Source organism: Podarcis filfolensis (assembly GCF_964270895.1).
Source record: "Podarcis filfolensis genome assembly, chromosome: 11".
Classification (NCBI taxonomy): domain Eukaryota; kingdom Metazoa; phylum Chordata; class Lepidosauria; order Squamata; family Lacertidae; genus Podarcis; species Podarcis filfolensis.
In genome coordinates, this window is record NC_139613.1 from 28,706,847 (window position 1) to 28,727,604 (window position 20,758).

At 39.7% G+C, this 20,758-nt stretch overlaps 1 protein-coding gene and 1 long non-coding RNA gene across 5 annotated transcripts in view; one reads left to right on the plus strand and one right to left on the minus strand.

Moving 5' to 3' along the window:
• The window catches only part of CERT1 (ceramide transporter 1), a 50,221-nt gene extending 33,722 nt beyond the window's left edge, over positions 1 to 16,499 (plus strand). The window contains exons 8-18 of one of the 4 annotated variants that reach the window (XM_083577389.1): positions 389 to 481; positions 2,195 to 2,281; positions 2,803 to 2,895; positions 3,429 to 3,506; positions 7,416 to 7,511; positions 8,230 to 8,362; positions 8,466 to 8,536; positions 10,533 to 10,661; positions 10,910 to 11,039; positions 13,547 to 13,683; positions 14,375 to 16,499. In XM_083577389.1, coding sequence (XP_083433515.1) covers positions 389 to 481; positions 2,195 to 2,281; positions 2,803 to 2,895; positions 3,429 to 3,506; positions 7,416 to 7,511; positions 8,230 to 8,362; positions 8,466 to 8,536; positions 10,533 to 10,661; positions 10,910 to 11,039; positions 13,547 to 13,674 — 1,038 coding nt within the window. In that variant the 3' untranslated portion in view covers positions 13,675 to 13,683; positions 14,375 to 16,499. The remainder of the gene's footprint in view (positions 1 to 388; positions 482 to 2,194; positions 2,282 to 2,802; positions 2,896 to 3,428; positions 3,507 to 7,415; positions 7,512 to 8,229; positions 8,363 to 8,465; positions 8,537 to 10,532; positions 10,662 to 10,909; positions 11,040 to 13,546; positions 13,684 to 14,374) is intronic. The other 3 variants (XM_083577388.1, XM_083577391.1, XM_083577390.1) reach the window with 3 other exon arrangements.
• LOC310745277 lies at positions 11,279 to 15,030 on the minus strand. Its single transcript, XR_014540060.1, has 3 exons — positions 12,896 to 15,030; positions 12,714 to 12,820; positions 11,279 to 12,093 (listed from the first exon to the last, which is right to left on the minus strand). It is a non-coding gene; the product is annotated as an uncharacterized lncRNA (long non-coding RNA).
• Positions 16,500 to 20,758: the final 4,259 nt, after the last annotated feature.

The window sequence follows — 20,758 nt, forward strand, 5'->3', positions numbered from 1 at the left end:
AGTAAGATTGTCTTCCATAAACACAGTTATTAATGAGTCTGTAAGTGTCTGTGGAGGCCAATTCTGGATCCACACATCCTTCCACAGTGGAGACATAGGTTTCCGGGTGGAAGTTGATCAAGCTGAACGTAGCCTCTCAAAATCTGTTTTGTTTTCAATTGCTATATTTTAGTTAAAGGCTAAAATTCCAGTTGCTCCAATAGCTTTCATCTTGAGAACTTTTTTTGTTGTCTCCTCCTCTTATCATTTGCAATAACCCAACAGTTTGTTATCCCTCTGCAGCTTGTGATGCAATATAGCAGTTTTGTGAAGATGCTATCACAGTGTTCAATTCTTGTTCCAATATGAGATTAGAAATAAACTTTTGCCCTTGTGTGTATTCTTACAGGAAATTGAAAAAAGGAGGAGAATAGAAGAAGCCTACAAAAATGCTATGACAGAACTTAAAAAAAAGTCTCATTTCGGTGGGCCAGATTATGAGGTAGGAACTGGTGTTACGCTGTAGCTCTGTCCCTCGGTCATAAGCATAAGGTAGTCCTGAGGGAAATCTTAAGAGTACCAGGCAATGAAGTTCAAATATTTATCTTTTTCAATATTTACCCTGGACCATGAATACCTGGAAGCAAGGTTTCAGTGCAGACTTCCTGCGCATCAAGAAAGGGTTGTGTCTTAGTAGATTTGAAAGCACAGTAGCTTAAATACACTTCTTGCTAAAACCTTTCCCTTACTTTTTAATCGGTGAATAATCATAAGGGCGTATCCCCAATGCAATCCATTGTTCTATTTCTCATGCTAAGTCTCATTAAATATAAGGAGACTGAAACATTTGTAGCTTTTCCAGATTATGGACCCAGTTTGAAAGAATGTGGAATGCAAAAGACCCCACCTGTCCATTTTATCAGACTTTACAGTCAGCATGTATATGCTGTAAAGCTTGTTTGAAAGAAGTGGCGGCGGTTGAAAGCATTGTAATTATTCATTTATACTATGCAGATGAACCAAGTACTTCCCAGTCATGTGGTGATAACAAATACAACTAAGAAGTCGACTCCAGAGAGTTTGAAGAACCTTTGTTATAGTGTGAAGGTTTTTACAACTAAAATCTTGCATATAAACCCTTAGCTAGAATAGTAAGAGAGCTTAGGATTGTCCATCTTAAATCAGGATTCTGTTCTCATTACTTAGGACATGTACTCTTATGAACAGCCCAACTTTCCATGTATGTGCTTAAGCATTATTCACATTTGCTCTTGGTACTGCAACTCCTTCAGTTCCTTATGCTGCTGTGTAAGAAAGACGACTGAGAAATGTGTGTGCCAAACTCCAGAGTGTGGGTAATGCCAGACATATATTGTATAAAAATGCATGGGGAGTAAGAGATGCAAAACTAGCCCAACTGCTTCATGCTGCTTATGAACTTTGTTCTCCAGCAGTTATGTGAATAAAGATGGTAGCAGAGACTGCAGCAGATACAGGCACTCCAAACCTTTGTGAGAGTAGGAGGACATTGCTCAGAAATGAGATATGGCCCCTCAAAGTGCCCTTGGTGCAATGCAGTCAAGGTTGAGCTTTTTAAGAACCATTTATTTCAGTAGTGGAGATTTTAGCATTAACTTCTGTGACACTTGTCTATACAAGATGCACAGCGTGAATTGATATCAAATAATACCAGCTGAGAAACAAAAGTTCTGGACTTCAGAATTTCTAACACATTGCCACCAGTTTGCATTTGATATTTGCTTGCTTAGTGGCATCTTCTCCCTTCCAGTATCCTTGATGTTTACTGTTTCTTGTCCTTTACTCTTAGGTCTGTGTCCTCTTAAAATTGTGATTGCCAGTGCTCACCTATATTTAGTCTTGTGATCCCTGTATGGTAGTTCTCTTGCTTAACAAGCAGCTTGAACTACTACCTTAATATGGGAAGACAGTAATAGAATCCCATGTTCTCACCACCTTATTATAAATACGTAAAAGGTCTATACTATATATCATTACCTTATATGCTTAATATTTAAACAGATCTGTAGAAAGTTGACGCAATTGTTTTATTTTTATTTTGAATTGTCTAAACAGCTTTTTACATAAGCATTTTTAATGAAATACTTTCCCCTTGATGAAGAACTTGGAGTGCATTTGGTTTATTAAAAAATGTCATTTTGTACCTGCTATCGACCTTTACTCGTGTTTGTTATAGGAAGGTCCCAACAGTCTGATTAATGAAGAAGAATTCTTTGATGCTGTAGAAGCTGCTCTTGATAGGCAAGACAAAATCGAAGAACAGGTAATGGATGTTTATCTAATTAAGTGAAGAGCATGTATGCCACAGTGGAGTTTAATTAAGCCCCTTTAAGATCACATATTAAGCTCTTGTCAGAAGTATAACCTTGTCTGTGGGTTCATGCAGCCAATATAACATTTCAGTTCATTTATTTTAGAACCTCACTTTATTATGTAAAAATATGTGTTCAGTGCAAATATTCAGAGTAGTATTCTGCTGTAGCTTGGCAGAGTGCTATACATGTGAATGTGCTGCAATACTTTTATTATGAGCACAGTGAACTTAGGTCAGTTTGCTAAGCTCCCTGCATTGTAACTTTTCTGTTTTGTTAATATTACAGACAAGAGACAATTGCTGTCTGTTTGCAGCACGGCCATTCTCTTTAAGGCTTTGCATTCTTAACTTACGGGCTGGAGTGCCATGTCGTGCCTGCCATAGATAGATAATTATTTTTAGCATTTCTGTGGTAATTGTTCACGATACGTCCAAAATGACAAACTAATAATTATACCTTGTTATTTTAGTCCCAGAGTGAAAAGGTCAGATTACACTGGCCATCATCATTGCCACCTGGTGATGCATTTTCTGGTGTGGGGACTCACAGATTTGTCCCAAAGGTAAGATGTTTCCTAGGCTCTCCTTGATGGGAAATCATTTTGTTGTATTCCAATGTAACTAGAATTAATTGCTTGTGATGTAATCCATTGCTGTTCCTAAAAGGTCCTTGAAATTGCTTTTAACTTTAGGGAAGGAAGCTGGCTTGACCTTGAAACACTTCTCTTAAACTTTTGTGCTTGGAAATTAAGCTTTAAAAATTCACAACTTGGGGAGAAAGTTTCTTTTTTCAGATTTCCACAAGCCCTTACTTTGCACCCTGTTGATGATGGTGCATTTTGAGCCAGTGAAAATTTATTGTGCATCAAATCTAACCATCATCATTTAGCATCAGGGAGAGAGAATTATGTACAGGGCAGTGTTGGGAGCATAATACATAATAGGTGCATGAAGTCAGCATTTGCTGCTGTACTCCCTGCTTACGATGCTTTTGTTCTTCCTTTTCTTCATTATCCTGTGCTTGGAAGTTGGTACTGAATGCTCTGTTGTGCTTTTGTTCTGATTACTTGGTTTTTTCTTTGTCTGTCCCTGTTAGCCCTATAGTCGCTCTTCCTCCATGTCTTCCATTGATCTAGTCAGTGCCTCTGATGATGTTCACAGATTCAGCTCCCAGGTACTGTATGATTACACAGAGTGGCTTTACATATCTTTATGCTGTATTTCATCTTCTTTATTACCTCTGTATCCCCTGTTATATTGCCCATTTGTACTTGTTTTAAACAAGTTGCAAATGAACCCATAAAAAGGAAGTGCATATTCCAAAACTTTATATCGTTTCATTGTTTCTACACTTAGCACTCCATGCCAAGGTCCTCTTCTGGAAAACGAAGCAGTATTAATTTATGGAACATAAATTAAACATGTTAGCTTTTTCATATCCTGCTTTCTGGATATGAATAACTTACCATAAAAGCAGCAGGACACCTGCTCTGTGTAGGATGCAGAGGAATTTGGTTTCAAAATAGCTGCTGTTGTATATAAACCAAAGATGTTCCCAAATGTATTTAAATTCTCCATTTGCAACAATTCAGTACTTATAAGTTAAGCAGCACCACTTTTCCCAAGCATCTGTGCTCAGAAAATCCTAATTGTTAAATTGTTAAATTTAGTTAAACTTAAGCCTAAACTGTCCTAATGAAATTTACCATGGGAGGTCTGCAGTTAGTATCGTCTCCCTTGTTTGGAAACATCTCAATACTGAATATTTTCAATCTCTTAAGTAGTACCTCATGTTGGAGATATACTAGTGGTCAGTTGATTTTAAAATGGGATATCAACACAAACTATATTTGTAGCAGGCTCAAAGACACTGACTTCCTCTGTCTTGTCCAACCTTGCTTTTTTCCTTGCAAATGAGTTTTCTTTAGGTGCTCCAAATTGCAGAAGACTTGTCCCATCAGTTAGAAAGGAATACGGCTGTAAAATGTTTATTAAATTCTATGTAGTGGTTCTAGTAAAAGTCTGAAGATCTTTCACTGTTCTTTTTAGATAGCCTGTTGGTTTGTAGTTAGAATTCAGTTGAGAATTATGCACCTCATGTTCCATATTAGAAACCAAGCCATATGGGAAACCAAACCAAATCTCTGTTAAGTGTTGATGATGTACCTTCTTAGACCAATGCTTATGCAAAGTATTTTGGGTGTTCTGTGTAGACTAAAATGGTGCTATCCATTGGACTTCTGCTTATACAGCCAGAGGCACTAGACACTGAAACCCATCACAAAGTGGCCCATCACAAACAGAATATCTGTTACGTGTGTGAATGGAGGATCACATTGCTTACATACTGTTAAATTGGACTGAAAAAATGCACATACCTCGCTCTGTGAACCTTGTTTTCAGACTTCGTCATTTTGGGAGTTGGCTGCTTTATCTTATCTGTCATCTTCAGTTTCTAGATGTTAATGCAATGTGTAAGCTACATGGTTATTAGATTAGATCAGGGGTCTGCAACCCGCAGCTCCGGAGCCAGATGTTGCTCTTTTACACCTTTGCCGCGGCTCTGGGGCAGATACTAGCGAGGGGAGGAGGTGCATTGTGCGCCCCGACACTCCCCACTGTGGCGGGCGCTGTACTGGCTGTGATTTCGCATGGGGGCGGTGCGTGCATTAATCACGCACATCCCGACGTCGCCTTCCCACCCGCCCGCCCACTACATTGTAAGGGGCATGTACGCTGGTCACTGCATTGAAAGGGGGCATGTACGCTGGTCACTGTTTTAAAGGGGAGTGAAGAACACACACACAAAAAAAAGGTAACTTGTTAATTTAACGTTTATTTCTATGAGGAGGAGTAATTCTGAGGGGTCAAACAAAGAAATAATTAAAAAAGTGACAAAAAAGTTATTTTTATAATGACGAGTTTTGCGGCTCCCAGTTTTTTTTTTCTTCGGAAACGGGTCCAAGTGGCTCTTTTTGTCTTAAAGGTTGCAGACCCCTGGATTAGATTATTTAAATTTTATACTGCTTAATATATTGAAAATATCTCAAAGCAGTGTGATGTAGTGATATCTTCACACAAACATGCACTAGTTTGAGAGGGACATTTGAAGTGTGCAGTGGTAAGGAAAAGTCATTCTGCTTGGTCTGTTGCACATAATAATAAATTGTTGGAATTTGATGGCTGTTTCAATAGGCAGAGCTACCTTTGTTTCTTACTTACTGTGTCTCTAGAATTATTGCTGTCACACTTGACATAACTGGTGAATGTGACCTCTAAATTTCTTGGTGCTATGCAGCAAAGGATAAAAATTAGAAGTAGACTAGTATCTGCTTTCAAGACTAGAATGACATTCCAGAAAGAGTATCATGGAAGTTTGGTTGTCACTATATAGCTGTCACTGTATAGACAAGTAATATACATAAATTTATTGCGGTCATCATGCAGTCACTGGTTGTGATACTTCTCTGTCTGGTGACAAAGGCAGGAGTGAAAAGATCTCTAGGAAGTGGGTGACCCCCTTCCTTCCTTCCTTCCTTCCTTCCTTCCTTCCTTCCTTCCTTTCTTTTACTTCTGCCTGATGAAGCAAACTTCATCTTCCCCAAATCAGGCTAAAGATATGTGATGGTTAAGTAGTGGAATAAATAGTTTACTGGCCAGGGTGCTAAAGAGTTTTGAATGCTGCTATGGACAATGCTGTGTCCTTTTTTGTGATTCTGGATGAGCCCAGAAAAGGCACGTAATTCACAGGAATCTTGGCTGATTGTTTAAAAAAAATGTTTAACCCTTACAGCTACAAGGATATATTTGAAATCATGTGGAAGTTACCTGCAAAGGATCTCACAAACCAGAGTGATGGTATTTGTAGAAAGGGATTTAGTATTCTGCACGACTTCTTGCCCAGCAAAAATAAAAATAAAAAAATTGCAAAATAGTAAACATTGCGAACGAATTCTGCATGAAAAAGGAATTCAACTTGCATAATTCATATTTGTTCAACCTGCATAATTTATAGGGGCTTCAAAATTGAGTTTTCATGGTTGTGCTGGAAGTTGGGCACACACCGCACACAAACTGGGCTGGCTGAGAACCTCCCTGGCAACGAGTCATTACTACTGACTGGCTTGGTTTGCAAATAATGCTTTGTTTGATCATCCAGACCCAGTGGCTTAGCTTATTTACTGCCAGCTGACTAGAATCTGAAACAATTGTTTGTTGTTGGTTTACAGAATCTAGTTTTCATAAATCTGGGGGACAACAAGTTAGCTTTATGTATGAAACAGGGCACTCTAAAAAAGAGAGCAAGAAGTATGAGATAGAAATTCACTGTGCTCTGTCGGGGGCTGTCTAAGATGCTCCAGGGACTGCAGCTGCACAGGTATTGATGTGGCCTGTGAGCAACAATTCTAAAGCACCTGCATTTGATGCCTTTATCTCACTGAACCCAATTTAAGGTGTTGACTTTGACATATGAAAACCTGGATGCCTTGGGCCCCAACTACCTGAAAGAGTGTCCATTCCAATACTAGTCAGCCTGTTTATTCAAATCTGTCAGGGAAGCCTTATCAGAAGCCCTATCACTGGTGGAGGTCTGGTTGGCTGGTATCTGTAGCAGGGCCTTCTCAGTAGTGACGCCCCAGTTCTGGAATGCCCTCCCCTCTGAGATTAGACAGGTATAGACACTGGGAGGTGGTTAATGTGCCTTTCCTTAACAGTGGTGATTTTATACATTTCAGATTAAGGGAGATAGCTGGTAATGATTTTTTTTTTAATTTACATTTGTATTGCTTGCTTCTGTTCTGTTACTGCATTGTATCTTACCCAAGTGTAACCCACTCTAAGATCATTAGGTGAAACAGTGAGATATAAATAAATCTTCATATCTTATTTTTGGAAGGAGATCCACCTTTTTCTGAATCCTTTGTGGCTTGTGCTTGCTTGCTTTCAGAAATTCCTTGGTCCAAATCCATCTCTTTCAGACGTTCAGCTATTGATGCCTCATTGAGTACCCCCCGCAAATCCACACAGTGACTGATATTTTTTCATAAATGTGCTTTTTCTTTTTCTTCTTTTTTTTCGGAAGGTGGAAGAAATGGTGCAGAACCACATGACCTATTCATTACAGGACGTGGGGGGAGATGCTAATTGGCAGCTGGTGGTTGAAGAAGGTGAAATGAAGGTTTGTGGAACATTGCAAAGCTTTATATTTTGGAAATGTAAACTAACATTTTGTAAACTAACATATTGCACTAATGCAATAGATTGAAATTTTTCTTGTATCAAAGGGCAGTATAGAAAAAAAAATTAAGTAAAGATAACGTTATAAGATGGCTACAGTTGGTACAGTTCCTTAACAGCAAACGGCATGTGAACTGGATATTTCTGCAAATGACAGGTTACAAGTTTTGTTCCTTTTTGAGAAAATTGTCTACTTACCACCATTTCATTCCTCATTTGGATTCCCTCCCCCCATACATGTAATCAAAGTCCTTATTTTCAACTGAATATTTCAAATAATACCGGATCCCAGTACTCTTGTGTATGTCTTACTGCCTTCCTGTTTGCTAACATGCCTTAGGCTGCCTGCTAATTTGAAAGCAGGGTTTGGATTTGAGCACAGGCATCCTGCTGATTCTTTTTGGTGTTCTGCCTCTCCACAGCTGTGCTGGCTAGGACTGATGTAGTTTAAAACATCTGGAGGGTCCCAGGTTAGAAGGCTCCACTCTGTTGTGCTTCAGGTTACTTTTTTTAACATTAATATTTAGAGGCAGCATTGCAGGATATTTATATTTAAATAATTCAGACCCTTCCTGGACATAAAATTATTCATATCACTGCCTTTAGTTTCCAGGATGAAACCAAGCAAATGTTCTCAGACATTTTACATTTATTCAAAGGTGTACAGGAGGGAAGTGGAAGAAAACGGCATTGTTCTCGATCCTTTGAAGGCCACACATGCAGTCAAAGGCGTCACAGGGCATGAGGTCTGCCACTACTTCTGGAACGTTGATGTTCGTAACGATTGGGAAAGTAAGTCACCCTGCTAGTTGCGCCTCTTGATCTGGATAGCGTACAGAAATCTTAGCTGTTTGTTTAATTGTTTGTTTTGATTATATTTTTCCTTCCTTTCCAGCAACCATTGAGAATTTCCATGTAGTAGAAACTTTAGCAGATAATGCCATCATAATCTACCAGACGCATAAGGTAAGGCTTAAGTCTTTGCATTTATACACAGTAGCTTTTTCATAGTACAGTACCATGTATGCTACGAAGAATGATGTACGCTATAAAGAAAGGAAACAAGCAGTCTAGCTATTAAAAAAAATAATTCAATCCCTTCTGGTGTGGTTTAGCCTATTGAAGCATTGCCAAACTCTTCATAGCAGGCCGGATCAGACAGTGAAAAATTCTATGCCTGCTGTTGCTCTTTAGTGGCAAGGACATTTTTTTTTTTATTCCCTTTCTTTGGCCCCCATTTGTCCAGTCACAATGGACACCTTTCAACTTGCAGAACCTGAAGTTGTGGAGAGGTGAGGCCTATCGCATGTGTTTCTGACCCTTGCCTGTCCTGGCTTATAAAAGAAGTTGTGAGGGGGACTGGTGGTGTGGATAAGGGCGGGGAATGAATGCCTGATTAAATCAAGACAGCGTCCCACCATGCCTGAAAGAGGCATTGGTTAGACCTCTTCTTTTTCAAAAAAATACCAACAACACTCTCTGAATCCCATGGTATAATTGTCAACCAGTCACCAGTCTTGCATTCCTTGGCAAGGTGTTAGAGCATGTGGCAGCCTCTCAGCTTCAGGATGAAACCAATTCTCTAGCTCCATTACAGTCAGGCTTTAGGCCTCATTATAGAAAGGAGACAGCTTTGGTCACTTTGGTGGATGATTTATGCTGGGAACTGGACAGGATGCGTGTGTCCATGTGCCAACTGTACCCATTTATTGAAATGTCAGATCTTGCCACAGTGATGCACACATGCCTCAGTCACACCCCAGTTGGACCACGGTAACACACTGTACATGTGGCTGCCTTTGAAAAGTGTTTAGAAGCTTCAACTAGTCCAAAATACTCTGGCCAGACTGCTGACTGGCGCCAGTTAACGTATTACTTCCCTGATAAAGCAACTTCACTGGCTACCAGTTCATTTCCAGGCACAATTCTAAGTGATGGTTATGCCCTGTACAGCTCTATATTGCTTGGGCCCAGGATGCCTGGAAGCTCATATCTCCCAGTGCAAACCTGCTCAGATGTTAAGATCCTTGGCTGAGCAACTTCTCTCAGTCCCTTCAGCATTAGACACAAGAGAGAACCTTTTTTCCAGCAGCTGCTGCCATATTGTGGAATTCCCTCCCAAGAATGGTTAGATTGGCCCCCAGTAGGATAAGCCCTTGGTATTCAGACAGGCCTTTGAAAACTAAGGTGCAAACACTGCTGACCACTGGACTGCTGTCAGGGCAAACTGTATTTGAATGCTGGAACTAAACATGTTTTGATGTATCTTAACTATTTTTAACTAGCTTGCTTTTATTATTTCACATTTTATAATGATGTTTTTAAATGTTGCGAGCTGCCTTGGGAGAAAGGCAAGATACATTAAATAATAATAATTATAATAACCTTGCTCATAAAACTTTTGGTTTGTTAGGTATTTAAATCTGTTTTCCTTTTGATCTTCAATAATGGTGTGTCATACTTGGGAGAGAGACAATAGTCCAGTGATAGAGCACAAGCTTTGCAAGTCTTCAATTCAACACTTGCTCTGCATGTGTGTGTGTGATCAGTATTATGTGATCTCGATGATCAGGACATAGCTGACCACCACACACTCCCATGGTAGCTATTTTGTGACTGGTGCCCCCAACACTCTCCCAAAGCTCAAAATGTTCCCATCATGTTAAGCCAAGCTATGGCTTAGCTCATTACGACTGCAAAACAGGGAGAAAGAAACAAAGGAGCTTGAACATTTGTCATAACCTAACCCATGATTCCGTTAACATGATGTGTAAATCAGACCTATCAAAGCTCATGTCATAATAAATAAATGTTAGTTGTGTTTGCTGCAACAGGCTAACACAGCTTACCGCTCTGAGAATTGTTATAGGGTTGTTGTAAGATTGCAATAAGGTAATGTGTGTGGAGTGATTTAAGTGCTCTGAAGTACTATAAATATGCTTGCAATTTTCTTTTCTTCTAGAGAGTGTGGCCTGCTTCTCAACGTGATGTGCTGTATTTGTCTGCTATTAGAAAAATACCAGCTTTCAATGAAAATGACAGTGAAACATGGATTGTCTGCAACTTCTCTGTGGAACATGATAGTGCTCCTGTAAGTGTATATTCCAGTTCTGAGGGTGTTTCTTGCTTTAACCATGTAATCAGACTTCTCTCCAGATTACCATAGAATGCTTTTTTTTTTAACAGTGTACGGGCAAAAGGGAGCTAAGAGAAAGGATAATTAAAAATGCAGACTGCATGAATTGTAGTGAAAATGGAGGAACTGTGTTTGTTGTAATATTTCATCCTAATTCGTATTTTAGCAATATAACAGTCTTAAATGTTTGTATTTCTTGACAGTTGAACAATCGATGTGTTCGTGCCAAAATAAATGTTGCTATGATATGTCAGACGCTGGTAAGCCCACCAGAAGGGAACAAGGAGATAAGCAGAGACAACATCCTATGCAAGATTACCTATGTAGCAAATGGTAAGGCATGTCTACACATTTCATTGCAAACTGAGTTTATGCAAAAGCCCCACTCCTTTTCTTAATAAAGCACCTAGTTGTAGGCACTATATAATAAACTGGGAACTTAAAAATAGGAACGCTATTTCGTTTATATAAATGAGGCAACTTTGAGCCAATCTAGTCAAAGGTTTTTTTAAGGACTGTTGAAACTAGGGTTGAGCGCTTTGGGGGGGTGAGCTTTTCTTAGTTTTGCCAAAAGTTGTTGAACAACCATGCCATTTTTGAGCTATTTTTATGGGAAATCGGCAAAAAAGGCACTGCCGTCATGGACTGCCATCGATCCGGATTTTCCCAGAAGTATGGCAACCCTAGTTGAAACTGAAGTTAAATCCAAGTGGTACTGAAATTTTAAATTTCCTTATTTTGAGATAAGGCAGGCAGGTGAGACACTAGAACAGGTATTTTCAACCTTTTCAGACATAGGACTCACATGCATTTGGAGGCCATTAATCTTTTACCTTATATTTGCATGGTGGTAGTGCTCCTGTTGCAACCCACCTGGGATCAGGCCACCATCCACTAGTGGGTTTCAACCCACCCATTGAGGACCAGTAAGTACACTTGACTAAATGCCTTCTGTCCACTTCACATATCAACAAGACTAGGTTTCAGACAATGAACAGTGAAGCCACATTCAGACCTTCTCTCTGATAGGTGTGTATCCATTCGATGCATTTACACTTCACTTTTTTTGCACTTAATATCTTGGGTTCAATGGATGAAGTAGCTCTTAGGTTTCATAGCCTAGTCGCTACCAAATGTCATACATATATTTAACCTCTTTTCCCTATAAATACTATACTTTAAAGTTACAAAAAATGATACATGTATTTCTGTCTAGGTTTTTTTAATTTTTTGCTGCTCTTATATTTGTACATAGTTGCCTTTGCTCCACCATGCAATATTTTGTTCATACATTGATATTGCTTCTTATGCTGCAGCCAGGGATCATGAACCTTTTTGGACCTCCGAACACATGTAATGAATTGTGGTCACCAGTTACGCTTCATCTCTTGTTGTTGTTGTTTAGTCGTTTAGTCGTGTCCGACTCTTCGTAACCCCATGGACCAGAGCACGCCAGGCACTCCTGTCTTCCACTGCCTCCCGCAGTTTGGTCAAACTCATGCTGGTAGCTTCGAGAACACTGCCCAACCATCTCGTCCTCTGTCGTCCTCTTCTCCTTGTGCCCTCCATCTTTCCCAACATCAGGGTCTTTTCCAGGGAGTCTTCTCTTCTCATGAGGTGGCCAAAGTATTGGAGCCTCAGCTTCAGGATCTGTCCTTCCAGTGAGCACTCAGGACTGATTTCCTTAAGAATGGATAGGTTTGATCTTCTTGCAGTCCATGGGACTCTCAAGAGTCTCCTCCAGCACCATAATTCAAAAGCATCAATTCTTTGGCGATCAGCCTTCTTGATGGTCCAGCTCTCACTTCCACACCTCATCTAGCTGCAAACAGTGGCGTAGCGTGGGGGGTGCAGGGGGGGCCGGCCGCACCGGGCGCAACATCTGGGGTTAGGGCAAATCCACGGGTTAGGGGGCGCAAATCCACGGGTTAGGGGGCGCAAATCCACAGGTTAGGGGGCGCAAATTACTTGCCTTGCCCCGGGTGCTGACAACCCACGCTACGCCACTGGCTGCAAATATACGTCCAGCTCCCTACACAAACCACACATACATACAGGACACATACTCTCACATGAATGTATGCAGCACACACTCACATAATTTCATGCTATTTCTCTCTCTCTCTCTCTCTCTCTCTCTCTCTCTCTCTCACACACACACACACACACACACACACACACACGCACACACACATACACACACGTTTTAGCCATTCAAGGGCTCTCTGATCAGGTCTGAAGTGTTCACTGAATCTGAAGTGTGGGAAGATGAGTAATTGCTGGAGGAGGATCCACATCTCAAGACTGACTTTTCTTCTTATAATATTTTCGTGCCCTTTTGGCTAAGGCCACAAAAGCACTTTCTTCTGGTCCTGCACCACCTGAAGGTGAAGCTGCTCAGGCATCAAGGGTAGTTTTTGCTCAAGGACCCCTGAAACCCCACATTGTTGCTTCCTTAGATTCTCCCCGCAGAGTACACAAGACAGAGTGGATCAACCCTATGCAAGGGAAATCTTTGCTTCACATAGCTAATAAACTCTACATTTGGACGCAGTTCTGTGCAATCCCAACCAGGGACTAAGACATCTGCCGCTTTCATCAGTGTCAGAAGAAAACTTTGCTGGGTTGTTGTTTTTGTTAATTGCTGCTCTCAACCTCTGTGCCTATAAGTTCCAGTGCAGTATTCAGATATGCCCAAAGACTGAGGCAAACTGATGAAAAGCAGGCCTTCTTAATAAAATCATGTGTTCTGCATAAAAACTGGTGTATTGTTCTAGTTGCATTTTTATATATGCGATGTCACTTTTCAGTGTATACATCACTCTCATCTTTATTTGTAGTGAACCCTGGAGGTTGGGCACCAGCTTCTGTGTTACGGGCAGTAGCAAAGCGAGAGTACCCAAAATTCTTGAAGCGGTTCACATCGTATGTGCAAGAGAAAACGTCAGGAAAGCCTATTTTGTTCTAGTGTTAACAGGTAATGCAGTATGTTAAGTCAATATTAACATTTGCTGCAACATTATTGCCATTAGAGACAGCCGTTGCATAATTAAGAGATACTGAGATTCTGGGAATACAATGTTATTTGGAGCTTAATTTTAAAATGGTGCAGTAAGTTTGAAATCTTCCTGTGTTGGGAGGCAAGGAAGATGTTTATTTGTTGCAGGGTAAAATTTGAGAATCAACATTATACTTTGGGGGGATTGCTTTTGTCACTGAGATACTGTGAAAACTGAAATTGCAATGTTGCTGCCTTGAAGCATATCTGAAGTTTGGTATAGTTTGATTCCTTGTGTTTCATATAGAAGAAACATTAGGTGCACATATTTGTTTTTGCCCCTTATAAGGCTGTGCAGTAGGTTTCTTCAGCTGCCTAGAATGATCAGTTAAGAAATCATGTAGCTAGGAAACAGTAGGAATGGGTAACGTAACCTTGCTGGCAATCTGTCTGCTAGTAAATGCAGAAGGAACAATAAATAAAATGGCAGGTGGTGCTTTCATTATTAAGCCCTCAAATTAAGGCCCCCCTTCTGTCTTTTCTGTGGGTGTCACTTATTGTTATATAATACTCAACAGACTCTCTTCCTTCTGAACTGTCAAATGAAACCATGAATGGGGAATATATAATAAAGACATTATTGTGCTTTCCATATTTTCATGTTTCATAGCACCGTCTTAGCTTTGTTGGTGGTAATCAGAACTGAAGCTTTCATCCATTCCCCTCCCTCCTCCATCCCCAGTGATTGGAACAAGGCTGTGTGAACATTCCACATGGAGAAATGAACCAAAATGAATGCTCCAAGCTGGAACGTAGGATCTACAGTCTTATGACCCAAGTCCTGGATTCTGTACTCAACTGAAGAAATACTGCAATGCCATGACGCTGATCATTCACTGTCTTTTGCTAGCTCACCTTGCTGAATTGGTGTGTAATTATAAACAAAACACAAAATACATGTGTTGATACATGTATGTGGCTCTACTTTATTTGCTTGCTTTAGAGAAGAAAAATACAACTTTTGGGTCACCAACTTGGTTTATTGCTTTAACTTTTGAATAATTTGAAAAGCTTTTGTTTACTGTGGATCTTCATCATAAGACACTTGCACAGCTTCCATTTTGTGTATGTCTAAAAAAAGCACAAAGGACAAATGCACATATAACATACTGTATGTGCTTTATATACACAAAAACCTGTGTGTTGTAACTTTTTTTCCTTCAGGTTTTCAGTAAACTCTGTGTCTTTCGGGGGGATTTTTTGTTTGCTTTGTATAATCATAGTTCATTGCTGCTGGTTTCTATGATAAATCATATTGTTATGTAAGACATCTCTTAATAATGAGAGGGTTGTCGAGATCCTTATGACTGCCTTTTCTATGGTCTTGCTCCTATGAAGATCTTCAGGGTTCTGATGGAGTAAGTGTGAAAAGCTTTATTTTCCCCTCCCCCAGATATCTTTATATTTCTATTGTATTTTTTAGTTGTGTAAAATGTGCTACAGAAATTTAGTTATTGAACATGATCCAGAATTTCTAAATAGGTAGAGTACGTGAACAAGAAGGTGTGAGCACCCGAAAAAGCTAGAGAAGTGTCTTGCCCAGGTTGTGTGTGATGGCCTTGCTTTCTTGCAATCTGATTTCCTGAAGCTGCAAGAAGTTAACACTGTGTAATATTTATTAAAGTAAATTGGAATACATAATATAACATTCCCAGTCACAAAGAAAGAGCAAATATGCTGTTTTCTGGTCCTGCATGTTTGTTTGTTTTCTGTTCAATAAAGCTGTGTTATGAAGTTCATACATACAACCTTTCACACATGTAATATTTGCCCCCCTCCCCATCTGCATTGTAAAATGTAAAAATCTATAAAAGCAAAAAAGCAAAGTTCCCCTTAGTTGCTGTGAGAACTTAACTTTCAAGGATATGCCTGTCTGTGATGCCAACAAATAACATGAAAAGTGTACTGTGACAAAAGACTGGTCGTCCTTTTGAGGAAATGTCTCACTTGGTGGTTGTGCTTTTAAATGGAGATTATTCAGAGGATTTGTTTTGTTTTTTTAGCTGTTAGATCAACTTGTGTATATATAAAGAGAGAGAGACGAGATTTGGATATATTTTTGAAAAGAGAGCAGAAAGTCTTATTTCGTATAGAGTAACTGATGCCTGAAAACAAAGACAGTACTTTTTAATGAAGATACAGCTGATGAAAATCGTTGAGGTTGGAAGCAAGTTTTCTTGGTTATGGCTGGTGTGTCATAGATGTGCTAAGGTAGACACACTATGGTTGATTTATACACATGCACACAGATTCCATGTTTTTTAGTCTCCTTTATTTGCCTTTCTCTAAATAACGTGCATGGAATATGCCTTATTACAGAATAATTCTGATCATGAATTGAAAATGTAGAAGAGAAGTGCCTATGGGGTAATGCCAGTAAGGCAAGTAAGTTGAGAAATTTAATCTGTTTACTATATCACCAGTAAGCATTTTATATACAGTTTCTTATACCTCAGATACGTTTAATCTTTTTACAATCAACTGAAGGATAAAATTGCTTATTCACCATAGCCACTGATGGGAACTTCAACAATGCTTAGCCCCCAAATGCAATTTGCCATTTCTGGTAATGATCATGGAAGACATGCAAGTAACTCTAATTTAATTGGATAGCTTTATTATACAAAGAGATGGAAAGTTTACAAAGCAGTATATAAATCTTAATATCATTAGTTGCATTTGCACTAAATGTGATGTATTTTGCAATTCTGTAAATAAAAATTACACTAAATATACTATTTGTAAAGAATACATTTTACTTTTAGACAAGCGGAGTCACTTTATTAGAGCTAGCCCTGCCCAGCTGATAACTGGAGGCTTCCTGGGATATATGGCAAGAGATTTTAAAAAAACCCCAATGATGACATGGAAGTTCTCCTAAGAAACTGACAGGCTCAGTCAGCCCATGCAAAGAACCTTTCCCCCAGCAGAGAACTCTTTTCTTCCCCATCTCTGGCCCTTCCAAATGAGTCATTCCATCAAAACTCTCATTCTGCCTATCCATAACCTCCTTTGTCATTGGCAATAGCTGGTGAACACATGCTTCAGTCCCGTTTCCTTGACTTCTGCACGAACTTGACAATACAGTTGCCCTCTATGTATGTGGAGCCGTCCCCAAAGGGGGCTTTGCCTCCTTGGTGCCTGTTTGTTGCATTGAAAGCCTGACTTTGCCACCACATAAATTGATTTCTGTTAAATGATGGACCTCGCTCCATGTACCGTATTTAGCTGTTGAGATGGGTGGGATAGAAGATGGAAAAGAAGGTCAGGAAACAAGCACTGCTCATTTCTCCCTGATTTTTAGACCCTTTTAATATTTTCTTTTCCGCTCTGTCTAAATCTTACAAATTTCTTGGGGTGGGGGGTGTGCGTTATTTGACCTTAAAAGAAGTTAACTCTTATCTTATTGGGCTGAGCTGGCTCATAATAAAGTTGTACTGGTTCTCCTTAATCAAATTGTCAAGTCAAACTTTTCACTGATCTTTCTGCCCACTGTTGTATATGAAGCTGTATTTGAGTTGCCACTGTTCATCTACATACTCAAAACATGAATCATTTTAAAGAGTATCTTGAGTGTGTAGAGTGTGACTGTTCTATGATAGCTTTATGATTCTGTTAACCTTAAAAACAAACAAACAGCTAAACTGAGTTGGCTCTTCCATGTTACAATCACAAATTTAAAAACCAGTATTTAAAAGTGGAAAGTATTAAAAGATATTACAAACAAATTTATGTTTTGTAGTTATTTTTAATACTCGGAAGTGCTCAAGTGAAATGGTTTTGTTTTTAAAAATATAATGAATGGATCTAAAAATAGCTTGATATACATCAGTAACTATTTGTCTGTCTGCACTGACGAAGGTGGTATAGAGTTTAGGTTGACAAATAAAGTTAGCAACTTCCATAGAGCTCAGTTGACACTCCACATGCAGTGGCAAACTGAATATGGTGAGATTTTAGTGTGAGTGATCAACGTGTGCATACACAATCCAACCAGATATTAGGTACATGGAGCATGTGTACAATAACAGTCACATGGTTGGGAGGGGGCATGTGTTGGAATGAACCCTTTTTTGCCTCTTTATAGAGAGAGACTGAAAAGTATCCCTTGATCTGAGATATATTCTGAAGATAAGGCTAAGAACATTTATTTCATGACCACATACTTTGGTACTATTGATTTTGAACCAATTCACACCAATGAGATGGCAGTTTATTGCCACTTCCAGTTTTAGAATGGCTCTGCAAATCCTCTTCCTCTACCACAGAGACATGTTCCATACCTCCTGCCTTCACACAGGTAGTTGGTAGCTGGTTGCTGGTAGTGGGTGGCATTTACAACCTATTGGAAAGAATAAAGTTGAGGGATGGGGAAAGGTCTGTAGCTCAGTCATAGAGCACATGTATGCACAAGGTCCCAGGTTCAGACTAGATTACTAGCTAAATGAATAAATAGTCTGATCTGGTACAAGATGCACAAGGTCCCAGGTTCAGACTAGATTACTAGCTAAGTGAATAAATAGTCTGATCTGTGTGTGCTGCTTTGATCTAACATGATAGGAACTGCAAACTTTCAGCTACAGGGTTCTTCCTTAATAAAGAACATTATTCATTTCTTTGAGGTTCTTCAAAAGAGATTTCAAGTGTTCCACATAAAACTGGATGAGATTCAGAGGACCATCTTGGAAGATGAATGAAACATTAGCATTTCCTTAAAATATACATTAAAACAACAACAACTCTAGACCAACACCAGCAATTGAAAACTGAGTTTTTTTAGGCCCATTTAAAAGTGACGAAAGGGAGCCAAATGTATGCCATATAAGAGCAAGTTGCACAGTGACTGGGCCACCACTGAGAAGGCCCTGTCTTGTGACTGTTATGACCTTTAAGCAGGGCCTCTGTAGCCAAGTGGGATTTTTGTGTGGGTTCAGGCAGTCAGGTCTCAAACCTTTGGGCCCAGAAATGCATTGATAACCAGTACTACTGATATATTTGACCCACACCAGTAGCTTAGGCAGCTGTTTTCTGCGCCAACTGGAGTTTTGAACCACCTTCAATGGTAGCTGCACTTAGAGTACATTGCAGTAATCTAGCTAAGGTTGCCATATTTCCAAAATAGTTTTTTGGGGGATTGTTATACAATTTAAAAACAAAAACAAAAACCACCAGCCCTTGCCATATATCCAGGTTTTCTGGACATTTTGCCAATTTAGCTAAAATCCCCCTGGACACCTTTTCGATGCCCAATTCACGGATGGGTCCGGGAAAACCCAGACACATGGCAGCCCTAAAGACAAGATATAACTAATGAACAAGTAACTCTGACAAGGTCTGCTTTATCTACAAAGGAATGCAAATCAGCTAAAGAAAACTGTCTGGGAGGGGGCAGAATCCAGGACTGGTCATTTCCAGGTCTAGCTACTACTTTCAATTTGCCTACAATGGGCCTGAGTTACTCCAGCATATGGTGGGGAAATTTAAATTGCAGCTCCTAGCTGCCCAATGCTCACCAGAGCACACTGCTGCTGCTTGCCTTTGCCACCACCATCTAATAAACATGCCAAGGCGCACAGAAATGGGAAGGAAATTGCCAGAGGTCATCTTCAAATCTCTGGTTGCCTCCAACACATTATTTTAATTATTATGTATTACTGTATATACCACTTAATACCAACAGGTGGCACAAAAACCAGACACAAACATTGAAATGTAAAGAGGACCTTTCGGACTGAAAACCTGTGAGCTTTTGGACTGAAAACCTTTCAGTCCCTCTGAACACAGAGGGATTTACATCTGAGTAAATGTGCTTAGCACTGCACAGCCGTCCAAGTAAAAATTTGTCTTTGTCTTCAAGGAACTCCATCTGAAAGCCTGGGGATGTCTAAAGGGCTTGTTTTTAAATTATTGTGCTGTTTTTTTCAAATTGAACTTTTTAGCCTGTCCTGGGATCACTTGTGGTGAAGGACTGCCTGAAAGTATTTTATTTTATTATTTTATTACTTTTTCAAGAAACAGAATATAATCATAAGCACAACATTATCAAAACAATTGGTTTCCCCCCTTCTACCCCTCCCCCAGAAAAGAAAACTAATGTAGCAGATTTCCCATAAATCTGTATGTGTGGGTGCCAGACATCAGGGTGATCATCTGAATACTTTATAAACTGAAACTGAAGCACCACTTTAGCTAATGGGGCCTCCTGCCGCCGCTGTGCCACCGGAGCATGATTTCTGTTCTCATCCTGAAGCAAAGTTCTTAACCTGAAGCACTATTTCTGGGTTAGTGGAGTCTGTAAGCTGAAGCGTATGTAACCTGAGGTACCACTGTACAGTTTGAGACCTTCTCCATAAAAAAAGCGAAACAGGAGAAACTGGTAGCTAGGAATGGAGAAAAATTGCCTCATGCTGCTATGTCAGCTCAGTATTATCTGCTCTGACCCAGAGCGGCTCTCCAGGATTTTAAACAGGATTCTCCTCCAGCCCAGCTGGAGATGTGGGGGACTGAACCTGGGACTTTCTGTGTGCAAACCTAATGCTCTGCCTCTGAGTTACAGCCCTTCCCCAAGGTAGAATAATACAAAAAAAGCTAGACTATTAAATTTATGGCAACATGATTTTCATGTATTGTGCATATTAATGGTTATTAGGCCCAGATTTCCAAACTAGTTACATTTAAATCCTTTGTTTCTACTGAGAGCCTAAGACTTAATTACCAACCGAAACAATTGTGAACCCCCATCTCTGTCTTAGGAAGAGAACTATAATACCACAAACTTCTATAACAATACGCTCAGGACTGCTGCCTTTTCCTGTTCAGCAAGTTTGCCTTTCAACTCCAATTTTTCGTCTGGCAAAAGCAAACGATTGGCTTGCTTTTGTTTTATTACCTACTTTGGATTCTCATTTTACATTTTTCTGTTATGAAGTATACAAATTTAAGAAGTAATAATAACTAACCATAAGCCGCCCCACTACATTCCTAAGTATTCAAA